Genomic DNA, 22,871 nt, shown 5'->3' with positions numbered 1-22,871 from the left:
TAAGATTTTTTATTGATTTTTAGAGAAAGGGAGAGAAAGATCTATTGGCTGCCTCCTAAATGCCCCTATTGGACCTAGAGGCCAAAACCCAGGCATGAGCCCTGACCAGGAAAACTGGCAATCTTTTGCTGCACGGGACGATGCCCTACCAACTGAGTCACAGGCCGGGGCAATGCAGGCAGTTTCTTAAAACGTTGAACTACACCTGCCGTACACAACTCAGACATTTCATTCCTATTTACCCAAAAGAAATGAAAACTACATCCTCACAAAGACATGTGCATGAATGTCCACAGATCTTTATTCATGAGACTAAAATGAGAACTCAAATGTCCATCAACTACTGAACGGACAAATGCAATGTGGTATACTACCTGGCAATAAAAAAGAACTGCTGCTACATGCAACTACTGAATTAATCTCAAATGGATGATGCCACATGAAAGCCAGACACAAGAGAAACCAAACATAAAATTCCAGAAGCAAGTTAATCTGTAGTGGTGGGAGAAAGTTGACAGTAGTTTCCCATGGCTAAATGTGGAGCAAGGGAAGGGCTAAAAATGGGACCTGAGAAATTTTGTGGACAACGGAAATGTTCTTGTATGTTCATGGTGGCTTCATAAGTGTACACAATCTTGTCAAAACTTACCGAATTGTACACTTTAAATGGGTGCAGTTGATTGTAAGTTATATACCTCAATAAAGTTGTTAAAAACAAGACAGAAAAATCAGTATTCTGTTCCAAGCTTCCTTCTCTTTTCATCCTGAGCAACTTTACTCAAGTTATTTACTTTATATGTAATGACTCTCAAATCTACCCAGTCCTCTTGAAAGCAAATCCACACTAATTACTGCCAACCTGCAGGGCACTTACACTGTTAGATCCCACTAGCTCCTTAAAGTCAAAATGTCCAGGATTAAATATATCAATTCCACCGCCCAAAAGGAAAGAAACCTTTCCTTCCTTTTCTGTAATTCAGAGAACGATCACCCAAGCCAGAAACCTGGACTCCTCCTCTTGCCTAAACATCCCAATCTATAACCTCTGTCTAAACACATACCTTTGGTTCAGACCTCACTGGATTCCAGCCTCCTCCCAGATGTCACTTCCCTAGAGTTTTTAAAACCCCAACTGGTCATTTCACACCCTAAGCCCATTTCACAGGCTTTCTTTGCCTTTAAGATGGAATCCAGAGTCCTCATGAGGCACACAGGGCTCCATGTACCCCTCTTGGGACAGCTGCTCTCCACAGACCACTAATCCCCACCCTCCACGTTCAATATGGAAATAGTCACGTCTTCCATATTAGGTCACCTACCGGTACTCCCTCTCCCGCCAGCACAACTCATTTTCGCTTGGAGAGATCACCCGAGTGAGCTCAGTCTATCACATTCTTCTGTTAATTTGAAACAGAAAGGCCCAAGGAGAAAACAGTTTCAGCTTTAATCTGTATACACAGTTTTATATACTCTTCTACATGATGTAACTCAATTAAAAATTATATCCAAAAAGTAAGAAAAGTATTCTATGGAAAAGTACAGAAAATAAAAGCCCTTACCATTTAAATGTAACTGTTAAACACTTTAAGACAAGAAACCCTCCCAAGAATGAAGAGCGGATCCAAAACGGCAGAACATACAAATTCAAAAGACAGCATCAGGATCAATCCGGATGGTCCGACACCCAATTAACAGGAGTTCCCAGCTTTACCCTTCAACATAGCACTCATTCTAATAAATTACATCATTTACTTCTAATTTTTTTTTTTTAATATATCTTTATTGATTTCAGAGAGAGGAAAGGAGAGGGAGAGAGAGAGACAGAAACATCAATGATGAGAGAGTCACTGATCAAGCCCACAATCCGGGCATGTGCCCGACCGGGAATCAAACCCCGATCACCTGGATCCCAGGTCGACGCTCAAGCGCTGAGCCACGCCCGGCTGGGCTACTTCTAATTTTTTACTGTTGGTCTTCCCTCACTAGAACATAAGCTCCACGAGAGTGGGAATTTTTGTCTCACTGGCTACCTTCCCAGTGCCCAGAAGACACCACCATACATACCAAATACTTAAGAATTACTTGTTAAATGAATGAAATCGTTGCTCCAAAATTCTGAAAGAGAAATTTATTTAGGTTAAGAATTTTATACTCAGCAAAGATGTCAAGTATGAAGGCAGCATCGATTCAGTGAATTATCTTCCATGTACTTTTTTTTTAAGGAAAACTCACATAAAATGGAAAAATGACTTAGGGAATAGAAAAAAAGAGTAGAACCCAGGAGTCCAAATAAAAAAATTCCTCGATGAGAGTTGTCATAGAAATTGGTCTATATTTAAAGGGAACATCAGTGACCTCTATAGAATACTTCATTCAGTAGAAGAAGAATATGGAATTCCTTAATAGAGAACAAAATCTCTCAAAAAACAAAAATTAGAAACTTTAGGGAAAACAAGAGCAAATATAAGTCATAATCCAAAAAGGAAGCAAACCAACCTGTGGAATGCTAGAATGTAAGAAGAGTGATTTTTGTCATTAGGAATGTTGTTCTCCAAGTGGCATAGGGACTGGGACATCAAACCCCTGGAGAAAAATTTACTACCTGACTCGGACATGAACAACATTTACATTATCACAGCTGTGTAGACACTCTATTCATTTTCAACTTTCAGAATCAACTTTAAAATAAAAAACACAACTATGGTTATAGGTTAGAATGTAAATTTTACTAACCATGATAATATACAAATAAAGGTATAGCTGATCAAAACTGAATGGTAGAAAGGTATTAAAATCCTCATTCTTAAAAATGGGAATTGAGAGGTACTGGCTAAAACCGATACATCAACAACAACAAATTTGAAAGGAAAGGTTAAAAGTAGTTACCACTGAAGAGTAGGGTCTAGGCTTAGGAAGTGGAGGAAATTGTCATTGTTATAAGCTCTTTAAGTTTTTTTGTTTCTTTTTACTTTGATTAAAAAGCAGTACCTGTTAAAGTTATTTTACTTGTGCCCAAGATAAATGTATTGTCACTGTTAGAGCTACATATGCCCATCAGCCTACCTAGGCTGGACGGTTTACATGGCATGTTTAAGTGACTCAGGGACAGTGCTTCTCTAGACCACTCTGCCTCAACAAAGTTTCACATATTTCAAACTTTTCCTTGATCTGTTAACATTTAGGGAGTAAATGAGGATTAAATACAGGAAATTTGGGGGGCTGTCACTTAAAACACACACATCTCTCAGGAAATCAAATTTGTATTAGCATCATTTTAGCCAGTGCTTTCTTCATTCAAATTTATTTCCTTTCTGACCATTATGGTTTTCATCTAAGCAGGTTGCCAAAATACATTACCTTTGATTTTATATAGACTGTAAAGTTAGGATACAAAAAGCATATAAACATTTACAATTTTATGATGCAAGAAAAGAGGCACAGAGAAGAAATACAAATAAATTAAAAAGAGTTACATACATTTCCTTTGATTATTTATTTAAATCGACAAGAAAAGTAAAAGGAATGCTATTACGTTTTTATAAACAATCATAAACACAACTGACAGTGTTTTCTTTAATTTCCAGCTCACATGCCCAGCTTAAGAGGCACTGGAGACAGCCAGCTTCTTCAAATGATCCATGAACACCTGCAAGCTAACGTCGTCAGTTAGGATGGGTGCTCCCGTTTCCTGAAATTTAATGATAAAGGTTAATTGGCAGGAATCCTAAAAACTGTTAGAATTCATGGGTTATTAATGACTCAGAACATTCCCAAAAGTTGTCCAACTCAGAACATTTGTAAGTGCTGTCCCTCTGCTATGAGAACTCCCACCAACCCCATCCTTTGCCTTGCTAACTAATTCTTTCAACTGAAGCACCAATTCCTCACAAAACCCTTCCCTGACCCACTAAACTAAAGCCGTCCCTGCCACCAGACAGATCTGAGCACATGCTCTTCTACTTCCCCCCCTCTACAGCTCTAATGACTCATCCAGAGTCTGGCTCCCCACCAGGCACAAACTCCTAGAGGCCTACACACCCTGCCTCTCACCTTCCCCAGTAGTCTGCCACAGCACCTAGGCCGGTGCTCTTAAATGCTCTGCTAACAACAGAAGATTGATAATACTATATTCACAAATAAGTAAATCAGTATCTCCACTGAACAGATGATATCTATACTATCAGAAAATGCTTATGATTTATTTAATGTTAAGGGAAAGAGCTGAATATAAATCTCAATTTCTAATAAGACCCCAAATTTGTTTAAGGAAAAAAAAAAGTAAAGAAAGAAAAAATATATATATACATGACATACATATTTGACATCACCTAACAAGAAATCAGAAGTAGTTAACTCTAGATAGTAGCACTATAGGTAATTTTAATTTTCTAATCTTTTTTTACATATTCGAATTTTCTAAAATAAAACTGTACTATTATAATTAGAAAAATGTAAGCATGATAAAAATGTGACAAAAAGACTCCTCCTAGGAAGAAGAATTAGATGTACTTTCCCTATTCCTTCCACTAGGTACAACTAAAAACTCTGGACATTTTCTATAAAACAAACGTAAGACGACTCTGAAAGGTAGAGAGAAGACAGCAGACAAACTAGGGACCCTGGCATCCATGGAACAACACAATGGTGAATTCCCTGAGTTTTCTTTTTGCCTTATACATCCCAGACTCGGGGCTGCAGAAGCTCGCAAACAGCTACACAAGTGTACTCCTGGGCATTTATCTCAGAGAAACAAAGATTTATGTTCGCAAGAATCCTATACATGAATACTTAATGCAGCTTTATTCCTTAATTGTCAGAAATGGAACCACCCATATGTCCTTTAATGGGTGAATGATTAAACCACCATGGTACATCTGTACCATGGACTACTACTCAGCAAACTGATACATACAACAACCTGGATGAATCTCTAGATAATTATGCTGATGGAAAAGAAGGCAGTCCCAAAAGTTATGTACCATGTGACTTCATATAGATAACATTCTTGATGACAAAATTATAGAAATGGAGAACTGATTAGCAGTTGCCAAGCATTAGGAAGGGGTGGAGGCAGCAGGGAAGTGAGCGACTTTAATAGGGTAACATGAAAGATTCCTGTGCTGATGGAAATGTGCATCTGCACTGTTATCAATGTAGAATTCTGACTATATTGCACTACAGTTTTACAAGATGTTACCATTGGGAGAAACTGGGTAAAGGGTATAGGGAATCTCTGTATTTCTTACAACTGCATATAAATTTACCTCAAAAAGAGTTTAATTTTAAAAATGTTGTAAGAAATCAGAATGAAAAAAAAGACTCATTTGGGAGAGACATAAATGGCTGGATTAATTAAAGACGGAATCAGAGGCTGAAAAGTAAAGAGGACACGGAACAATGGTGAGCATCTGTAGATGTTTTTGCGCTGCCCTCTTGGGAGAGAGGAAGAAGGGGAGGGAGGACTTGGGGCAATGCTGCTGTGTCTATGACAGCCAAATGGAGGCCACACTACGATGTTCTGTTCTCCAGTCTGGACCTGCCATATTACACTGTGTATTGCAGAATGGGACCCACACTGGTAGCAACCCCCAAATCCCAAGCTATGTTCAAAGTTTTTTCCCAGCAAAATACCCAAGTTATTCTGTCTCTGGGCCAGAAAGAATCCAATTTATAACTAGTTTTTATAGCCTGGCCTCCCCCGCCAAATACCTGGCAATTTCTTACCTGTCCCCAAGCATACAGGTTATTGTGTGTCTGAGATGGATTCACTTTGGACAAAAGGAATCGAGCCTTAAAAAAAAAAGGATTTAAAGATTAAAGTGGCATTAATATTAGTGCACTAGGAAAAAAAGTTTTAATTTTTTTGTTAAATTATACATTTTTTATTGCACAGGAACCCATTTCTTTAGCTTAAGACCAATAGCTGTCAATTTATTAGGGTTTCAGACACATAAAATGTATTTTATTTTGGCAGTCCTCTACTCTTACATTAACATATTCTGACCACTCATTTAAAAAGAAGTCATATTTGGAAATTTATCTGTATGTCAATTTATGTCACCACATAAAATATTAACCATACCGTTTGGATTTGCCATAAAAATATATCATAAAAACAAAATATTAATTATGCCATTTGGATTTATAGCCATAAAAGTACATCATAAAAACAAAATATTAATCATGCCCTTTGGATTTACAGCCATAAAAGTGCACCACAGAAATGAGCAAATACCAAAGCCCACCTGACTGCCCCCATGCTCTGTGTTAATGTAGCGGGGCATTGGGAAGCGTGCTTGAAGAATTTCCTGAGCATCATCCAGTGGTGCCTGCAGAAGGTGCCTGAAGCTTTCATACTCAGGCATGTCCTGGTACCCAGCTTTACGCCACTGGGCTACGGTCTGCACAAAACAAACAAAACAAACCACTGTGGAAACACTGAAACAATAGCTTTGCATACTTTTGACATTCTACCACCACCTCTCCACCCCAAGCTTGCTTCCAGTGCAGAAGTCTTATCTCAGGAAGGACAAGTGTTAGACAGGAACAAAGGGAGCTGACTAGAAGTATAAGTAAGCAAAGAGGTGACCCAGGACACCCCAACCACACAGTTCTCCCAGAAGTATCGGAGTCATTACTCACACTCCTTCCCTTTCTTACAGTGAATGCCAACCAGCTAAACCTCCAGGGACTAGTTGTCCCAGGAACTATGGGCTCCCTTCCTTCCCACTCCCCCTGACATCACTTGGTCTAGCTTCTCCTTTCTTAAACCTGGCAGGCAAAGGGATTGCGGGCTGCCCCCACAGAATCCATTCCCCCTTCTCTTTCCAATCAGTACACGTTGTGCACCCTCTTCCAGTGCATAGTAGTCACATGCACCTGGTGGGACTGACCCCATCCCCAGCTCCCCTAGGCTCTGAGTAGGGACATTCTTGGTGGGAAAGTATTTTATAGAATATAAATGCTGTAAGAATCCAAGTATGGGACTTAATTAGGCAACAAGTGGAAGGCAATATACTAAGTCTCCCCAACTAGGCTAAATACTTTCTCATTCCCTCTTTGGATCCTATCAGCAACTGGTCTAGGAAATATCTTGAACACACAGGAAATAAAAAAATACCTGTTGACTGGTTAATATATCTTTATAAATAAGCTGAAGTGCTTTCACATGTGAACTATTAACCTGATATCAGGAGGAGGATTCTCTTTAGATGCTTCCTTCTGCAATCTCTTCTCCCTTCTGAGAGTTTCCAGCACCATTTGCTAGGTCTTAATTTTCTGACTGACTGGTGGCATGGAGGAAATTACCATAAGCCTCACTTGGGCCCAAGAGTTCATAAGAACACCCAACTACCAGCAGATTTAGAGCTTTGGAAGGTGAGAACGAGGTCACTGTCTTTGTCATTAGACTCAATCACTTGCACACAGAAGGTGCTCAAGAAATATGTGAATGAATATTATCAGGAACTGTGGCCAGAGACATCTAAAAGGAATAAGCTGAAGCAAAGAAAGCTATGTTGTGATTACTGTCCTCAAAGGAACAAGTGGGAACTGCCGCTGGTCACAAATGGCCTTGGTCTACGACCATTACTGATGGCCTACCATCTGTGGGCAAGTGCCTAGCAGGCTGCGTATTAATGTGCTGAAGAAAGTTTAAAGTTATAAAATGCCCATTAGTATTAGAAAATGAATTCTTTCTAAGGTATTAAGAGAATTCTGAAACATAATTTATATCTTTTCAGAACATCTGAAATCACTTCTAATGTACAGATACTGGGAAGTCAAGTCAACAACCGAAGCAACTCTCTGAAGGTAAAGAATGCACAATGGGAAAAAAAGAATATGTCACTGAATATAATGCTCAGTTTAAGGATTTGCTCCAGAAGAGCCCTTCCCTTTCTTAGGGAATGAACCTCTGAGAAAGAAATGGACTCTGCCCTGAAAGCCATCCACAGCCATCCTGGAGATCCACAGACCCAGCGTGAGGTTCACTGCACCACATTATTTCAAAGAAAAACTTTAGTCCCAAATACATGAGTGTTTACTACTAACTCTTACATAACTCTGAAAGGGTAGTGGTGCATGTAACAAGTTTACTGAAGAAAAGTAACTGATTTTGCCTGACAACTCAGAAAGCAATAAATTATGGTGATCTGAAAGGACCACCTGACATTTACTTACAGCAAATATTAGTAAAATTACTAATATACAAATACCCCAGGAACCTGAAAAAAGATTTTACTCACTATAATACTCATTATAATAAACTGTGGATTTTCTAAGCCCAGATTCTTGTTTCAAATGCATAAAAATCTAAATTAAGAAGTAAAAACAATAGAAAAGAAATTAATACCTTACCTCACCAAGATAAATGACAATTTGGAAGAAAGTATCCATCAACAAAATTCTGTCAGCTAGAATGCTGCTGCTGTCCAACAGTACTGGCTGAAGAAAAAGGGAAAGAGATGACGCTGGATTTCCCGCGTTCCCCACATGGCCACAACAGCAGCCAATGGCCCCAGGAGCAGTGGCTCTCCCCCTCTTCATGTCATTCCCACTTTCTGCTTCCTGACTCAGCAGCTCTGTTTCAGCTTTGTAAAAGAAAGAGGCTCCAAATAATCCCTCATCAATTGGGAAGGGAGATAAATGGTATCTTTTGCTCTACGAACCAATAGTTATTCCAAACATTGTTTCGTGCTAAAAATGTATTTTATCCAATCATCTGCCAAATGTTGTTTACAAGCAGTGACTCTTGAATTTAAATATGTAGACTATAGTTGTAGGTAGGTAAGACTTTTTTATGTCAGCGAATTACTACAGTGGTTTTTCCAACATATGGACTATTCCCTAAAATTTGTTTTAAATAACAGTGAATAACAAAACAAAACAAACAAAAAAGCCTGGTAATTTAATTATAAGCAAATCTTGGTTAAAAGCATTTTAAAATTAACAGGGTGTTAATTTTCACATATGGCATAGGGAGCAGAAATTTTGTCTGTTAAATCCTGAGTCTGTTAAATCAAGGTCTACAGAATCCGTTTACTGTAGTATACTAGGGTGATTCCAATTCTGAGAAAGGCATTCGCATAAAACCTTACCTCTGGTGGTCCATGGAATGAATAGGAGTAGAGAATGGGCTGGATCATGATGAGAGACTGGGTCAAATCCTGTCGGGCAAAATGGTGTCTGTAATACGACGATTCGTCGGGACTGTTGTTAAACACTTGAAGAAACGGAGATCTTCTAAGATGGAACATGAACTGCATTCACAAAGAACAAAAGACACACACTTATAGCTGTAACCTTCTTAGATACCCAAAGAGTAGACTTGCTTTAGGTCTCTGAAGAAGGAGAACCCTTTTTTAAGAAAAAGGCTTCTGGGTTCATAAAACAGAGAATAAAATGCTGGTACCAGGGGATGGGGAAAATGGGAAATGGAAAGCTACTGCTGAATGGGAATAACATTTTAGTTTTGCAAGATGAGAAATCCTGGAGATCTGTTACACAGCAATGTGAATATACCTAACACTACCGAACAGTACACTTAAAAATGGTTAAGAGGGTAAATTTTTCTTTTCTTTTAATGATTTCAGAGAGAGGAAGGGAGGGGGGAGAGAGACAGAAACATCAATAATGAAAGAGAGTAGTCATTGATCGGCTGCCTCCTGCACGCCCAACTGGGGATTAAGCCCACAACCCAGGCATGTGCCCTGACTAGAAATCGAACTATGATCTCCTGGATCCTAGGTCAATGCTCAACTGTTGAGCCACACCCGGCCAAGCAAGGGGGTAACTTTTATGTGTTTTTTACAATTAAAAAGTTTTCTAAATTATTTTTAAAGGGTGGTGGGGGCGTTTCTGGGTATGTCGAAGATTCCACATGAAATGGGAAAGGCAAAGAAGCGTTTATTTCTGGAGTCACTGGGTTGGGCTGCAGAGACAGAATGTCTGCTGTCAAAGAGGTCACAGTCTAGTAGGGAAAAGGTACATTTGGGGCAGCATGTTTTCAGCCTCCATACAGGAAAGTACTGCTACAGTGGGGTGGAGCAGCAGGAGACTTCCCAAAGCCACTGAAACTGAAAGACATTCATGAGGAAGCCAGAGGGCCAGGGGAGAGGGGATTCCAAGCACAGTAACAGCAGGTAAGATGTTAGAGAGCTCAGACACAGGCTAATATGGTGGAATGAGGGATGTAAAGGATAGAGGGACAAGATGATGCTGCTGGAGAGGTTATGTTCTTTACCCTGAGAATTAGAAGGCGGAGGGCAGATGTTTAACTCACTCTAAAGAGTTACCAGAACATGGAAATAAGCTGCCTTGAGAAGTATAAAGCTTCCTCCGAAGACTCCACATATTGAAGCATAGGTCCCTAAACAATAATCACAGCTGACATTCACATCCTATGTGCAAGGCACAAAGCCCCTGACAAGAATTATTCAAATCCTTCTAATAAGCCCATGAGATAGATTCTCTTACCATCCCTAGTTTACACATCAGGAAACTGAGGGGTAAGCAACTTGCCCAAGGCCACCTGCTACTGAGTGGCACAGCCAGACTCTAAATCCAGGCTGTTGGCTCCAGCGACTGGGCTCTTGAACTCTATCCTAGGTGCCTGACAGAGGGAATCTTAAAAACCATCTCATTCAGTGGCTTTCACACCATGCTCCTGAGTTTTAGCACAACTACAGGGCCCTAGGAGTGAGGTGGTGGAGAGTACAGTGGTGGGACCCAGTGGGTGCAGGTGGTGCCTGGGCAAAACCAGAGCAGCACCCAATCTGTCTGCTTTAGGTAATGGCTTTTAAGAGGGTCCTATGGAAGAAAGAATTCCACAGCTGTGAAAAGACTGCCCATCAGCTCTCCAGAACAACACCTTCCTTTAAAAGAGGAAACCAGCATTCACAGGGGTCCAGTACCTCATCCAAGATCAGCAGCAGCAGAGCTAGTGCTGGAACCTGGCCCTGATTCTGGCTCTTTCTAGAACACTGCACAGCCTTAACTGCTCAGGCACAGGCAGAGAAGAGGCACAAGTCAGGTACTAGAGTCTTCCCCTGGGCCAGGGGCTGAGTGAGGCCCCTTTTAACCCTAAGAGTTCAAGCTATACAAGTTCATGACTGAAAAACGTGCGCGGTTTCCAAAACAAGTATTTGAAAGGGTAATGCACATTTGGATACCTAGGTCCCCTTGTCTTTATTCCTCACAAAGGTGTCTCTAGGGAAAGAGGAACTAAAGTTGAGTTTGCTTCCAGTGCTGGAAAAGCTGCACCTGTGAAGAGCCCACCCCGAAAGTCCCAGGCCCCAGCTGAGTCCACGGGCTCACATTTACAAAGCACTAAACACTTGACCGGCTCAGTTTGTGTAACTTCAGCCACCCACTGAGCTAAGCTCTAGTTTCCTCACTTACAGATGAGGAGGAAGGTTCAAAAAAGGTAGATACCCAGATTCCTGACAGCAACTTCAGGTTCCCCCCTCACCCCCCCTTTCCTTTGTCCAACGGCTCCCAAACGCTTAGTTCCCACATAAAGCGGTTATTTACAGAAGCCACTTATTACTGTGGATTCCTAGTCACAATGCAACATGATAACCATGTCATTAAACATGTCATATTAACACTATCTCCTTTATTATTCCATCTTCCTCTATGCTTCATGTTTGTTTACTGCTGAGGTAAGTAACTGCCCACCCAGAACTTCTACAAATTAAGAGGTTTTGTTGGGGCCTTATAGCAACAATCCTGTTTTGCCTTTCCATGAAAGTTTCCAGTTATTTTCTCCTCTCTGCATGTCACCTCTGTCTTCCATAGGGCTCGGGCACCGCCTCACACAGAGACACAGTATGGTCTCAAAGTGAACAACCTTCATCTCCTGTAGTCTGTCTCAAAACACGCCACGTCGTCACTCGCACCGAGAACAGTAAGAGCAGCAAGTTTTATTTCTATCACAATTTATTCTTCTATTGTTATTTTATATTACTCACCTGAGGATACAGAGAGAAGGAATCCGATAGCCTAAAAGAGGTAGGATCATCCTTGTTATACTGCCCAAACTTCTGACACTGTTGAAAGAAAACGAAAAAAAGGGGGGAAAACCCTACGTTAGTGTCACCTGGAAAAATCCTCAGAGCAAAAGAGCTACATTTCAATCTCAACTCTGCCACTATGTCCCAGACCAGCACTTCTCAGCCAGAGGGGCAGACACATCCCTGAGGGTGTTATTAAAATGCAAATTCTGGTTTGGTAGACCTGGGGAGAGCCTGGAGATCCTGCATTCTAACCAGCACCCAAGCCAAGCTGGCCAAAAACCACTCTGTCAGGTGCCTCTTCCAAAACAAGAAACAAAAAAAGACCCTCTAAGTCCATGAAATACTACCAATTATAGATCAGCCTTGATGTTCCGTCACTCTACAACTCAATTTTCTTCCCCCTTTCAAAGGCAAAGTGACATGAATGCTAAGATGGAACCTAATGCCACCGTTCCCAACCTACCAGTCGAATGAGTTGTCGGTCCAGCCACCGGAGTATATCAGGCCCATCTTCTAACTCTGCTCGGAACACTCCCAGCCGTGCCATCAAGACTGCTGCGGCCTCTTGGTCAAATGCTGCTTCTATGTGCTTGAACTGACTCTGTGCATCTGCCCAACTGACAATTCCACAGTCAGTACCACGCTTATTATTCAGGAGCCCAGAAAGCCAGCTCTTCATTAAGACAAAGAAACACAGGTCCTATTCCTTCACCTAAGTTTCAGACTAAACCAATTCCAACTGCACTGTTGGTAGAGTCCCAGCAGTTTTACACATATTTTCATTTACCCTAATGTGATTTCTGAAGGCTGTAAGTATGAAAGAAAATTGTAGAGAACCTCCCAATATACTACAAGACATCATGAAAGTAGATACCCAAAAGGTACCTAAGTCTCCAGCTAGTGTTCCTTCCTCTAAGTCAATCTTACAAAAATCTAAATCTTTACAAATTCACAAAATGTCTTCAGCATCATGGCAGAGAAAACTATTAGCACATATATAAAAGTTTTCCACATGAATAAAGGTAATATGAACAAAGCTAAAAGACAAAACATAGACCAGGAACAGGTATAAGCAACAAACAAAATATGCACAGTCCCGCAACTCAATAAACAAGGGAAAGAAACAGGTTTTACAAAACAGGCAAAGGCTATCACAGAAGAAATACATCTGGTCAATAAACATGGAAAGTGCTCCACCCATTGGTAAATGGGAAAATACATATAAAAGTGACATTTGCTCTATATTTGCATGTTAAAGATTAGTGATATCATTATTTATAAGACAGGGTCCTCTCCTCACACTAAGGAAAATACAAATTAGCTTCTTAGGAAAGTCGTTTTGCAGTATCCAAAATTCCACTTCTGTGAAGTGGCTGTTAAGAAATACTCATGTACACAAAGACCTAAAACTATGAATGTAGCACCACTGCTGGCAGGAAAGAAAGACCTGAAATGGCCTTTAGTAAAGGAGTGGTACATCCCATCCAAACCATGTAACAGCCATTAAAATGAATGAGATAGAGCCTTATTATGCTACTGTCATAGAAGATGTCCTTGACACTTTTTTATTTTTAAGGAAGGTCAGTGTCCTTTTTTTTATTGATTCTAGAGAGGGGGAAGGGAGAAGGAGACAGAGAAAAACATCAATGTGAGAGAGAAACATCAATTGGCTGCCTCCTGCACACCCCCATTGAGGATCGAGCCCAAAACCCAGGCATGAGTCCTGACCAGGAATCAAACCAGCGACCTTTTCCTGCATGAGAAAACATTCATCCACTGAGCCACATCGGCCAGGGCTCCCTGACACAAATTGAGGAAAACACAAATGTATTAAGAAGCCATACATGTATATAATAAACACATATAGCATATAACTCCACAGAAATGGGATTGTAACATTAAATGCCAGCACAGTAATAGCATTTTACTTCTGGGGAGGGTGGGCAAAGAGATCCATTCTTTTTTTAAAAAATATATTTTTATTGATTTTAGAGAGAGAAAGGAGGGAGAGGGGAGAGAAGAAGAAGAGAGAGAGAAACATGACGTGAGAGAAAAACATTGGTCTGTTGCCTCACGTATGAACCCCCACCAGGGGTCGAACCCACCTGGGCCAGGGCGAGACCCATTCTTTATATACCATGTGCTGCTTGAACCTTTTCCAAGGAGGATGTATTTATAGGTTACTTATGAATAAAATAATGAAAACTAATTTTGAATGGACTTATTCATACTGAGAGAGGATTCCTCTGGGCAAGTGCCGCCAGCCTAACTGGGTCAGCCAACAATGCCTCTTCCTCCTCTGATTGAATGAGCCAGTGAGAAACATTTAATGGAATTATAAAGATAAACTAACAGACGTTAAATTATCTTTCACAGGGCAAAATATTGGTCAGTAGCTCAACAGAAAGGAAACTGGGCTGCTCACTTTCGGGCAATGGTGGTCACACGGAGGCGTCTCTGGGTGCTGGAGTGTTGATACTGCGTGACAAACTGGATGGCGCCGCGGCCTCCTTGGGGGATCGGGGCATTGTGCTGCAGGGCGAGAGGCCATACACTACGTCACTGTTAGAGGCATGACTCAGACAAAGCAGTCAGAGCCCACCGGGCTCTTCCTGAAATGACTGACATGGAGGTGACGGCAAGGCTCTTGAACTCTCAATGGTACACTTAAGATCTGCACATTTCACTGTATATACCTTTTAACTCAAAAAGAAAAAAAAGAACCAAATTCAAATACATGCTGCCATCATCAAGTTAATGATGTGTTTGTACATGAAACACACTGATGACTGCAATTTGCTTTGAAATCCAACAAAAATACGGTGGACTGATGAATGGATAGATATGTAACAAAGCAAATACAGTAAATATTATGGAATCTAAGTGGTGGGTGTATGGGTGTTTGCTCTACAATTCCTTTAATTTTCTGTATGTTTGAATTTTTAAAAAATAAAACATTGGGGAAAGAATTAACACACTCAAAAATTCACCAATATAACAATGGCTGATAAAGCATTACTCTTCTAATGACCTTTATCAGTTCAACAATAAAGTCAAGAAAACAATTTGCTGTCTAACTCTGACCAAACCCTGGAGGGAATAAAAGAGACCATCAGAGACTGGCAGCATCGGTTTATGTAGAAAGAAACCAGAGGCGACCAGTCTTGAAGTAAGTCACAAAAAGCAACACTGAGACATAAATATTCATGAAGAAATTCAAGTCACCTGATTGACTACTTCAAAGTAGATGCCAAGTGTAGTTGTGGCATCCAGACCACAGATTTTCCACTGACTCGTGCCACCGACACCAACCTCCTAGGGGTGAGAAAAGGAATTAAAACAAAACAAAAAATTATTCCTGCTGTTAAACGCTGATGAAGCAGCACAGACGCTGAGAATAGGACACTTAAAATATCTCATTCCAAATGAAAATTTAACTGAAAAAAGTACAATTAGAAATTAGAATATGGTTTAACATTTGTATTTACAGTACTTTAAGCTTTTTATACTAGTACTTTGATCATTTTCATTACATCACCAAGATATATCTGTATATTTATACATACAAACACATATACATACACGTATGGTGCATGACAATAAAGCAAATGAAAGACTCAGAATAGGGTTAGACAAGAATTAAACAGTAGAAAAGAAAAAGAATTATCTGCTTAGCTTGTAAGTTTTATGTACTTCTTTCATTGTTAGAACAAGAAATAGTTACACATTTTAACTATTAAATATTAATTTTTAATCTAATTCCTTTGTGCAAAAGCTACATATAAATTCTTGGCAAGAGAACTGAGATTTTAGTGGTATGAAGGCTGCTTTTTATTAACTAGTTGAATAGCTCCCAGTGATAAGCATGAGGTTCACTAAAATGTGAAGTGTATCACTGTTTTAAGCATGCTATCTGGAAGAAAAGGCTGCAGGTATCAAAATACCTAGAATCACAAACTGAGAAGATCACCAGCCCCTGAAACATACATTCTATCACTCTAGAAACAGCAAGTACTACACATTTTAACACACCTCATCAAAATGAGGAATTCCATGTTTAGAAATTAATGTGATTAGGCATTAAGAGTCATATTACTTTTTTCCTTGCAAAAGAATTTTAATAAGTGTTTCTCTCAAGTAAGGTCTGATAGTTTGTGAAAAGCCAGCAACCCCAGGTTATAGAAAGTTCTGGGGTGCTGGTATATGGAATTGCTGGTTCAAGGGCAAATTAATGAGATTTGGAAACAGAGGAGCCAGGCACTGTTCTATACATATAGAACACATATACATATGTGTGTGTGTGTATATATACATAATATTCAAAATTTTCTACCCAAGGAACACAGATGTTTGCATACACGAAAGTGTCATCCACTGCCCAATCAACTCAAAATGGTCTGTGAGAAGCGAGACAAAGGAATCATCTCTAAGGGCAGCACATGGGTTATTCCTGAAGGATTTTGCTGACCGCTTACCTTGTGCTGAATACAATACAATGCTCTGACACAGCAACCCAAGCATGGGTAGTGGGGTCAGGGGGAACCTAGATTCTAGCTCCTCTATATCAGCTCTAACCCTGAGCAAGATACTTAACTTCTCTGAGCCTCAGTTTCCTCCTCTCCGACCCTTTAGATAAATGGACAAATGGAAATAAAACCACTTCAGAGTTGTGACCATCTTCAGCCCTTCTGCCGTCAACCGATACATCCAAACAGGTATCACACTGCAAGGTCAGCAAGCGCCAACATTTCTAATGGGCTAATCTCAGGGCACAGGAAGTGAGGGTGATAGAGAATGTATTCCTTACATTTTCTGACACACATGATCCTTTCACATTCAGAGATACACAAGGACCAACGGCTCCTGCAACCTTCAGTTCCCGAGAGGTCTAAAACAGAATTAAATAAGAGTATAAAGTTAGAAATCACTGAGAACCACCCTTTCGCAAAGGCCACAACTGAAGACTAGATAAAAAACGGGGCAGCATATCATCCCACCAAGAGAAGAGACCACAGGGATTATGGTATACAAATGCTCTTAGAAGCTTTTCCAGGGCCACTGTGATATGATTAAAATTTCAGTAAAAATCCTCCCTTAGAAACTACATCACCTTTGTTCCAAAGCTGATGCAGATTTTCAACTTTCTCAACTTTGAAATCATTGTACACACAAAAGATAACAATTTACTAATACATTCTTTTCTAATGCCACCTAGTCATAATGATTTATAACTTCTAATCTGTGAATATACTGACTTGTGTTGCCTTAATAATTCAGGCACTCTCCCTCTCAGGAGCATGCCCACACCTTTCTTCCCTCTCAGGCGTGCCTCTCCTAAACTCTTAGGGTCCCCACAAGACTTGCAACCAGGGGAGCAATGGGCAGCAGCAGCTCATCCCAGGCTAACCCCTGGAACCTGTCTCCAAAGCCCCTTTTCTCTGACTTTCCAGTGGGCCAAAGCAACCCCACCTGAGCTCATTTCTTTCCTATAACATCTCTAGAGAGCCAAAGCAGCCCCACCTGTTGCTTCCTCTATCATAAGCCCTTCATTATTTCACTGTCCCCAACTTTAGTAAACATACTCTCAAAATCAGTAAAAAAATAAAAAATACTTAATTCATGAACTCCAACATGATGACAAGGCCAACAAACACTTAGAATTTTTAAATGGAATTCACTTCAGCAAAGTCCATTCCTCTTCATCTTTAAAAAAAACAAAAACTCGCCCTAGCCAGTTTGGCTCAGCATCGGCAGGTCCAGGATTTGATTTCGGCCAACGGCACGTACCTCGGTTGCAAGCTCAATCCCCCGGCCCGGTCGGGGCTCATGTGGGAGGCAACCAGTTGATGTATCTCTCTCATATCTATCTTCCTTCCTTCCTTTCCTTTCCGTCCATCTGTCCGTCCTTCTTTCTCCCTCTCTTTCCCTCCTCTCTCTCCACCCTCCCTTCCACTCTCTCTGAAAAGCAATGGAAAAAATATCCTCAGGTGAGGATTAAAAATAATAAATAATAAATAATAATTTTTAAAAACTCAAACACTTGAGAATGTTGTTTGACGTTTCACCAAGATGATTTAATGATCATCTCCAACTCTCAAAGTACTAATTCCAATCGTATGTCCTAACAGCCCCTTTTAATGTTTTCTCAATGACTTATGATCAAGTATAGCGCTCTATCAGTCCCTATATGGAAAAACGAAACTCAATTCACAATCTGCACTCTTTTATTTAGAGCACGCTGGCTACATTTTGGGAAAGTACTAAGCATAAACCAAGGTTCTGTGCAAGCAGTGACCCATACCGACAGCTGGAAAATGCTCCACACTGTGTGGCTGCCTCTGTGCTGAACCCACCACCCCTTCTAAGGCCTGCTGTCCTAGAGCAGCGCAGAGCCTACAGGGGAGCCAGAAAACTCTTTGTTTAGAATATTAATGAATATATAGGCCATTCTCAAGAAGCAAAGTATTGAGAACCTTTTAATTTACCCGTGTCTGGCAAGTTAAGGCTTCCATAAGTCTGATCACTAAATAAGTAAGAAAACGATTCTTCCATTAAAGTTTTAATTTATTGTACCTTTACTTCTAAAGTAGCACCAAATGCCATTCGGAAATCTCCATTAAAATCTTTACTAAAAATTCTTTGGAATGTCTGCTTGAAAAGTGATGTGTTAAAAGAATCTCCCATGACCATGTAGCCTCTAGAAAAGAAAAAAAGGTAAATATTTAGGATGCCTGAAGGCCATTCAGATGTTCCCTCAGTACTTACAAACAATAATTTAAAGAGGAAGGAAAAAAAGGAAACCATGTCCATAAAAGTGCTACTAACTTAAATGGAAACAGAAAATTCAATTTATACTTAGGAAAAACACTATTTTTAAAACATTAAAAATAGAATACTTTAGCCCAGCCAGGCATGGCTCAGCGGTAAAGCATCAACCTAGGATCCACGAGATTGAGTTTTGATTCCAAAGTCAGGGCACATACCCAGGTTGCGGGCTCAATCCCCAGTCAGGGGCATGCAAGAAGCAGCTGATCAATGACCTCTCTCTCCCTCTCCCTTCCTCTCTCTGAAATCAATAAAGATATATTTAAAACATAAAATAAAATAAAAATAGAACACTTTAGAACAGTTCTGTATCTCAATCACTGTGGCAGTTATACAATCTAGAGAGATAAGAAAATCTCAGAATTTTAGACACACACACACACACACACACAAAAACAAGTGCATGTAAAAACTGGGGAAATCCAAGTAAGGTCCGTAATAGAGCTAAGTGTATTGTGCCAGTGTCAATTTCCTACCTTGACATTGTACTCTATACTTATAAGTATGTAAGTAAAATAGTACCATTGGGTAAGATGGTACCACTGGGAGTAGATAGATGAACAGTATGAAGAGACCTCTGTACTACTTTTACAATTTGTGAATCTGCAATTATTTCAAAATAAAAAGTAAAAAAGAAAAAAGAGCCCAGCCGGGTGTGGCTCAGCGGTTGAGCATCGACCTAAGATCCAGGAGATCAGGGTTCGATTCCCGGTCAGGGCACATGTCCAGGTTACGGGCTAGGCAGCTGATCAATGACTCTCTCATCATTGATGTTTCTCTCTCTCTCACTCCCCCTCCTTTCCTCTCTCTGAAATCAATAAAGATATATTTTAAAAAGAAAAAAAAGAAAAAAGAAACACACAAAACCCCAAACCTCCAATCAATAAACCCACGGGTGCAGGTTTAATACATCATCAACTGAGAAAACATTTGCAACTCTCCTCACACTTCTTTGGTATGGAAAAATGCCCAGGCCTGTGGGAAATCCTTTTCGGTTTAATTTACTGCCTCAAAACAGTGAACTCCTGGTTTTACATGAATTACCTTTTCTAGTTTATAAGTATATTCATCTCTTTTTGAAGGTAGAGAAAAATATTGTTCAAAATTTCAGCTTTTCACTCTACCCGGTGTAGCTCAGCCCGGGTTGTGAGCTCATTCCCCAGTAGGGGGTGTGCAGGTGGCAGCCGGTTAATGTTTCTCTCATATTGATGTTTCTATCTCTCCCTCCCCCTTCCTCTCTCTCTAAAATCAATAAAAACATATTAAAGGAAAAAAAGTCAGCATTTCACGTATTTGGGCAAATGAGCACAGCTTATTGCAGGTTATGCATCCAGTCCTCGTTCATTAAACAGGACCTCAGAATTGAGAACACAAGATAATCTAGTCCAGCTATTTCACTGTCTAGCTCCTCCACTGATAGTGATTGCTATTTGGCCCTAAATATCAACCCTCCCCACCTTCCCTATCATGGGACCCAAGGTTTCCTGGAATTAAGACTATTTCCCACACTGCTTTGCATGTGGCTGTGACTCAGCTTTGCCTATTGGAAGTGGCCCTTAGGGGTGTTCTTACAGGAAGGGACATGTACTTTTCAACCCTCCTTCCTTCCGGCTGCTACAATGTGGCTAGAGCTCAGCAACTATCTTGAACCACAGCTAGCACACTGAGGTAGTAGAGCAGCAGAGGAGCCTCAGCCTCAGCCCCCGATGACGATGAAATCAATATACCTGCCCTGCTGCCTACCTCCAGGGAGAGAGAAAAAAAACCAGTTTGGGGTTTTCTGTCATAATCACACAAACCTAATACTGGCTCACATCCACCCTCTACCAATGCACCTGCCAAGTTATCACCCAGATTAGACGCCTCCAGCACCGGTGCTTAAGCCCTCCAGAGGCAGTCAATTCCATGCTTAGGCAGTGCTGACTGCTAAGAAAGGTCTTCCTTTATACTGAGTAAAATTCTGTTTCCCAGCAGCTTCCACCACTGGTTCAAGTTCTGCCCCTTTGGTCACGTACAGATCTGATTTCTTCTCCACAGAACAGGCTGCAATTGAATATAGTTCTCATACACCATCTGTCTTCAGCACTTTTCTAGCTCCATCCATCATCCTCTATATGACATAGTTTCAGGCTGTCTCCATCACTCTTACTGCTCCCTTTTGAACATCTCTAGTTCATCTATACACTCCTTTTGAACTGAAATGCTCAGAATGGAAGATGATACAATGGAGAGAATGCATGGCAAAAACAAGAAAATCAAGATTATGATCTTCTTTGATGATAATCGATTCCTGGAACAGTGTAGGATCATCTTGTCTTTGCTGGAAGTCATCCCAAACTGCTGGCCCGTTTTAGGTGAGTTATCAACTAAAACCTCTAGAACATTTTTCTTTTGAAATGTCATTGCACACTTCCAAGACTTTATTTGTGCAAAAGGTGTTATGACCTAAATACTGAAGTCATTCAGGAGTCAAAGACCTTACTGAAAATCTGCTGGAAGCCATGGTTCCTCTCCACAGAAGAAATACACAGACACATACATAAACTCTGGCATACAAACTCAGGAATGTTCACTAATACACTAAAGCTTCTGTGTGGATGCTCCAGGTCACGAATTCCTGGAGGGACTGTAGGAGTTCACCTTACTAAATGTGGCTCTCTGATACAGCTAGTGTCACCTGACACATCTGGGCTCTCTCTATGAGACAGCTTCAGGTGACTTGGGTTCTATCTTCTTCCCTCTCCCCTTTACTGTGAGGACCAGCAGCATCACAGGCCCCCAAGCAGCCCCACACCAGTGCTCCTCAAACTGTCCTGTGAATATAAACCACCTGGGATTTATTCAAATACAGGTTTTGAGTCAACAGGTCTAGGGTAAGGCTCCAGACGCTTCGTTCCTAACAAGCTTTCAGGTGGGCTGATGCTGCCTGTGCTCAGCCACACTCTGAGTACCAAGGGTCCACACTAGTGGTTCTCAAATTCTGCTCCTAGTAGAATCACTTGTGGGGACTTTAAAAAATCCTGATGCCCAGGCCACACCCCGTGCCAGTTAAGTCAGAATCTCTGGGAACAAGACTCAAAGCAAGAGTAGTTTTTCAAATTCCCCGCCTGATTCTGATAAGATTCCCCAGCCTCAGATCAGTGCTGTACATCAGTGGTTCTCACTTTCACATGCACCAGAATTCCCTGAAGAGCTGGTTAAAACCAAGTGCCGGGTTGCACCTCCACAGTTCCTAATTCGGGTCTGGGGTGAGGCCTGAGGACATACATTTCTAATCGGTCCCCAGGAGCTGTGAAGGTTGCTGTCCCGACACCACTGCAGTTTGAGAATCATAACTCTACACTGTGATCTGTGCCCACGTTATAGACTTAGGCTCTTAGTGTGCCCTGCAATGCACCCTCCAGGGTTAGCATGTGCTCAGTGTTAGTCATGAGGCAAGGTCACTAAGGCAGGTGAGGGTCTCCTAATTGTTCTGGCACTCAAACCCAATTTCCCCCTGCCTTCTCACAGGGAAGAGCCTTGCTGAAGGCACATACTCCACGCCTGCTTGCTCTCCGGCTCTGGTATCTGTAACTCTAAGAAGGAAATGAAGTTTCTCCAATAATGATTTGTTCGTAGTGAACCCTTGAGACCTATTCACATTTCTTCCTTCAAGGAGCCCACACGCCTTCCCAGCCACTGAAGCCACAGCCTGGAGCTATGCGAACACCTATCTAAGTCAGCCTTGCCCTTCCCCATCGTTCCATCACACATTTGTCTCCTTAAGATAAACACTCTCATGTTTCCAGGTGTTTGCTATCAACATACCCGGTAAGATTGGCACAGCATTTCATCTCCAAAAGTCCAGTTTGATCAAGGGCACAAGCATAAATATCGATGCAGTGGCCATTTGTAGCAGTTCGATTAGCAAGCATTTCATAGTGCTGTGAAGAGAAGTAAACCAGCTTCATGAAGCAAGAACATTGCTTACCAGGTGCGCCTTACTGTACCAAAGGGACGCAATCAAATATAGGGATACGGAGATAGGCT

General features: G+C 40.9%; 1 protein-coding gene across 1 annotated transcript in view; it reads right to left on the bottom strand.

Moving 5' to 3' along the window:
• Positions 1–2,704: 2,704 nt before the first annotated feature.
• SEC23B (SEC23 homolog B, COPII component) overlaps positions 2,705–22,871 on the bottom strand; it is a 30,939-nt gene continuing 10,772 nt past the window's right edge. Inside the window, exons 9-20 of the mRNA XM_016211978.2 lie at positions 22,650–22,765; positions 18,591–18,714; positions 16,825–16,905; positions 15,243–15,332; positions 14,443–14,549; positions 12,481–12,634; positions 11,973–12,050; positions 9,099–9,260; positions 8,359–8,445; positions 6,246–6,401; positions 5,725–5,790; positions 2,705–3,688 (exon numbers count right to left, since the gene is read on the bottom strand). Of these exons, the coding sequence (XP_016067464.1) occupies positions 3,599–3,688; positions 5,725–5,790; positions 6,246–6,401; positions 8,359–8,445; positions 9,099–9,260; positions 11,973–12,050; positions 12,481–12,634; positions 14,443–14,549; positions 15,243–15,332; positions 16,825–16,905; positions 18,591–18,714; positions 22,650–22,765 (1,311 nt within the window). The 3' untranslated portion in view covers positions 2,705–3,598. The remainder of the gene's footprint in view (positions 3,689–5,724; positions 5,791–6,245; positions 6,402–8,358; positions 8,446–9,098; positions 9,261–11,972; positions 12,051–12,480; positions 12,635–14,442; positions 14,550–15,242; positions 15,333–16,824; positions 16,906–18,590; positions 18,715–22,649; positions 22,766–22,871) is intronic.

The sequence above is a fragment of the Miniopterus natalensis genome, chromosome 7, assembly GCF_054644295.1.
Source record: "Miniopterus natalensis isolate mMinNat1 chromosome 7, mMinNat1.hap1, whole genome shotgun sequence".
NCBI classification, from domain to species: Eukaryota; Metazoa; Chordata; class Mammalia; order Chiroptera; family Miniopteridae; genus Miniopterus; species Miniopterus natalensis.
This window is presented reverse-complemented; position numbering and strand designations above follow the sequence as displayed.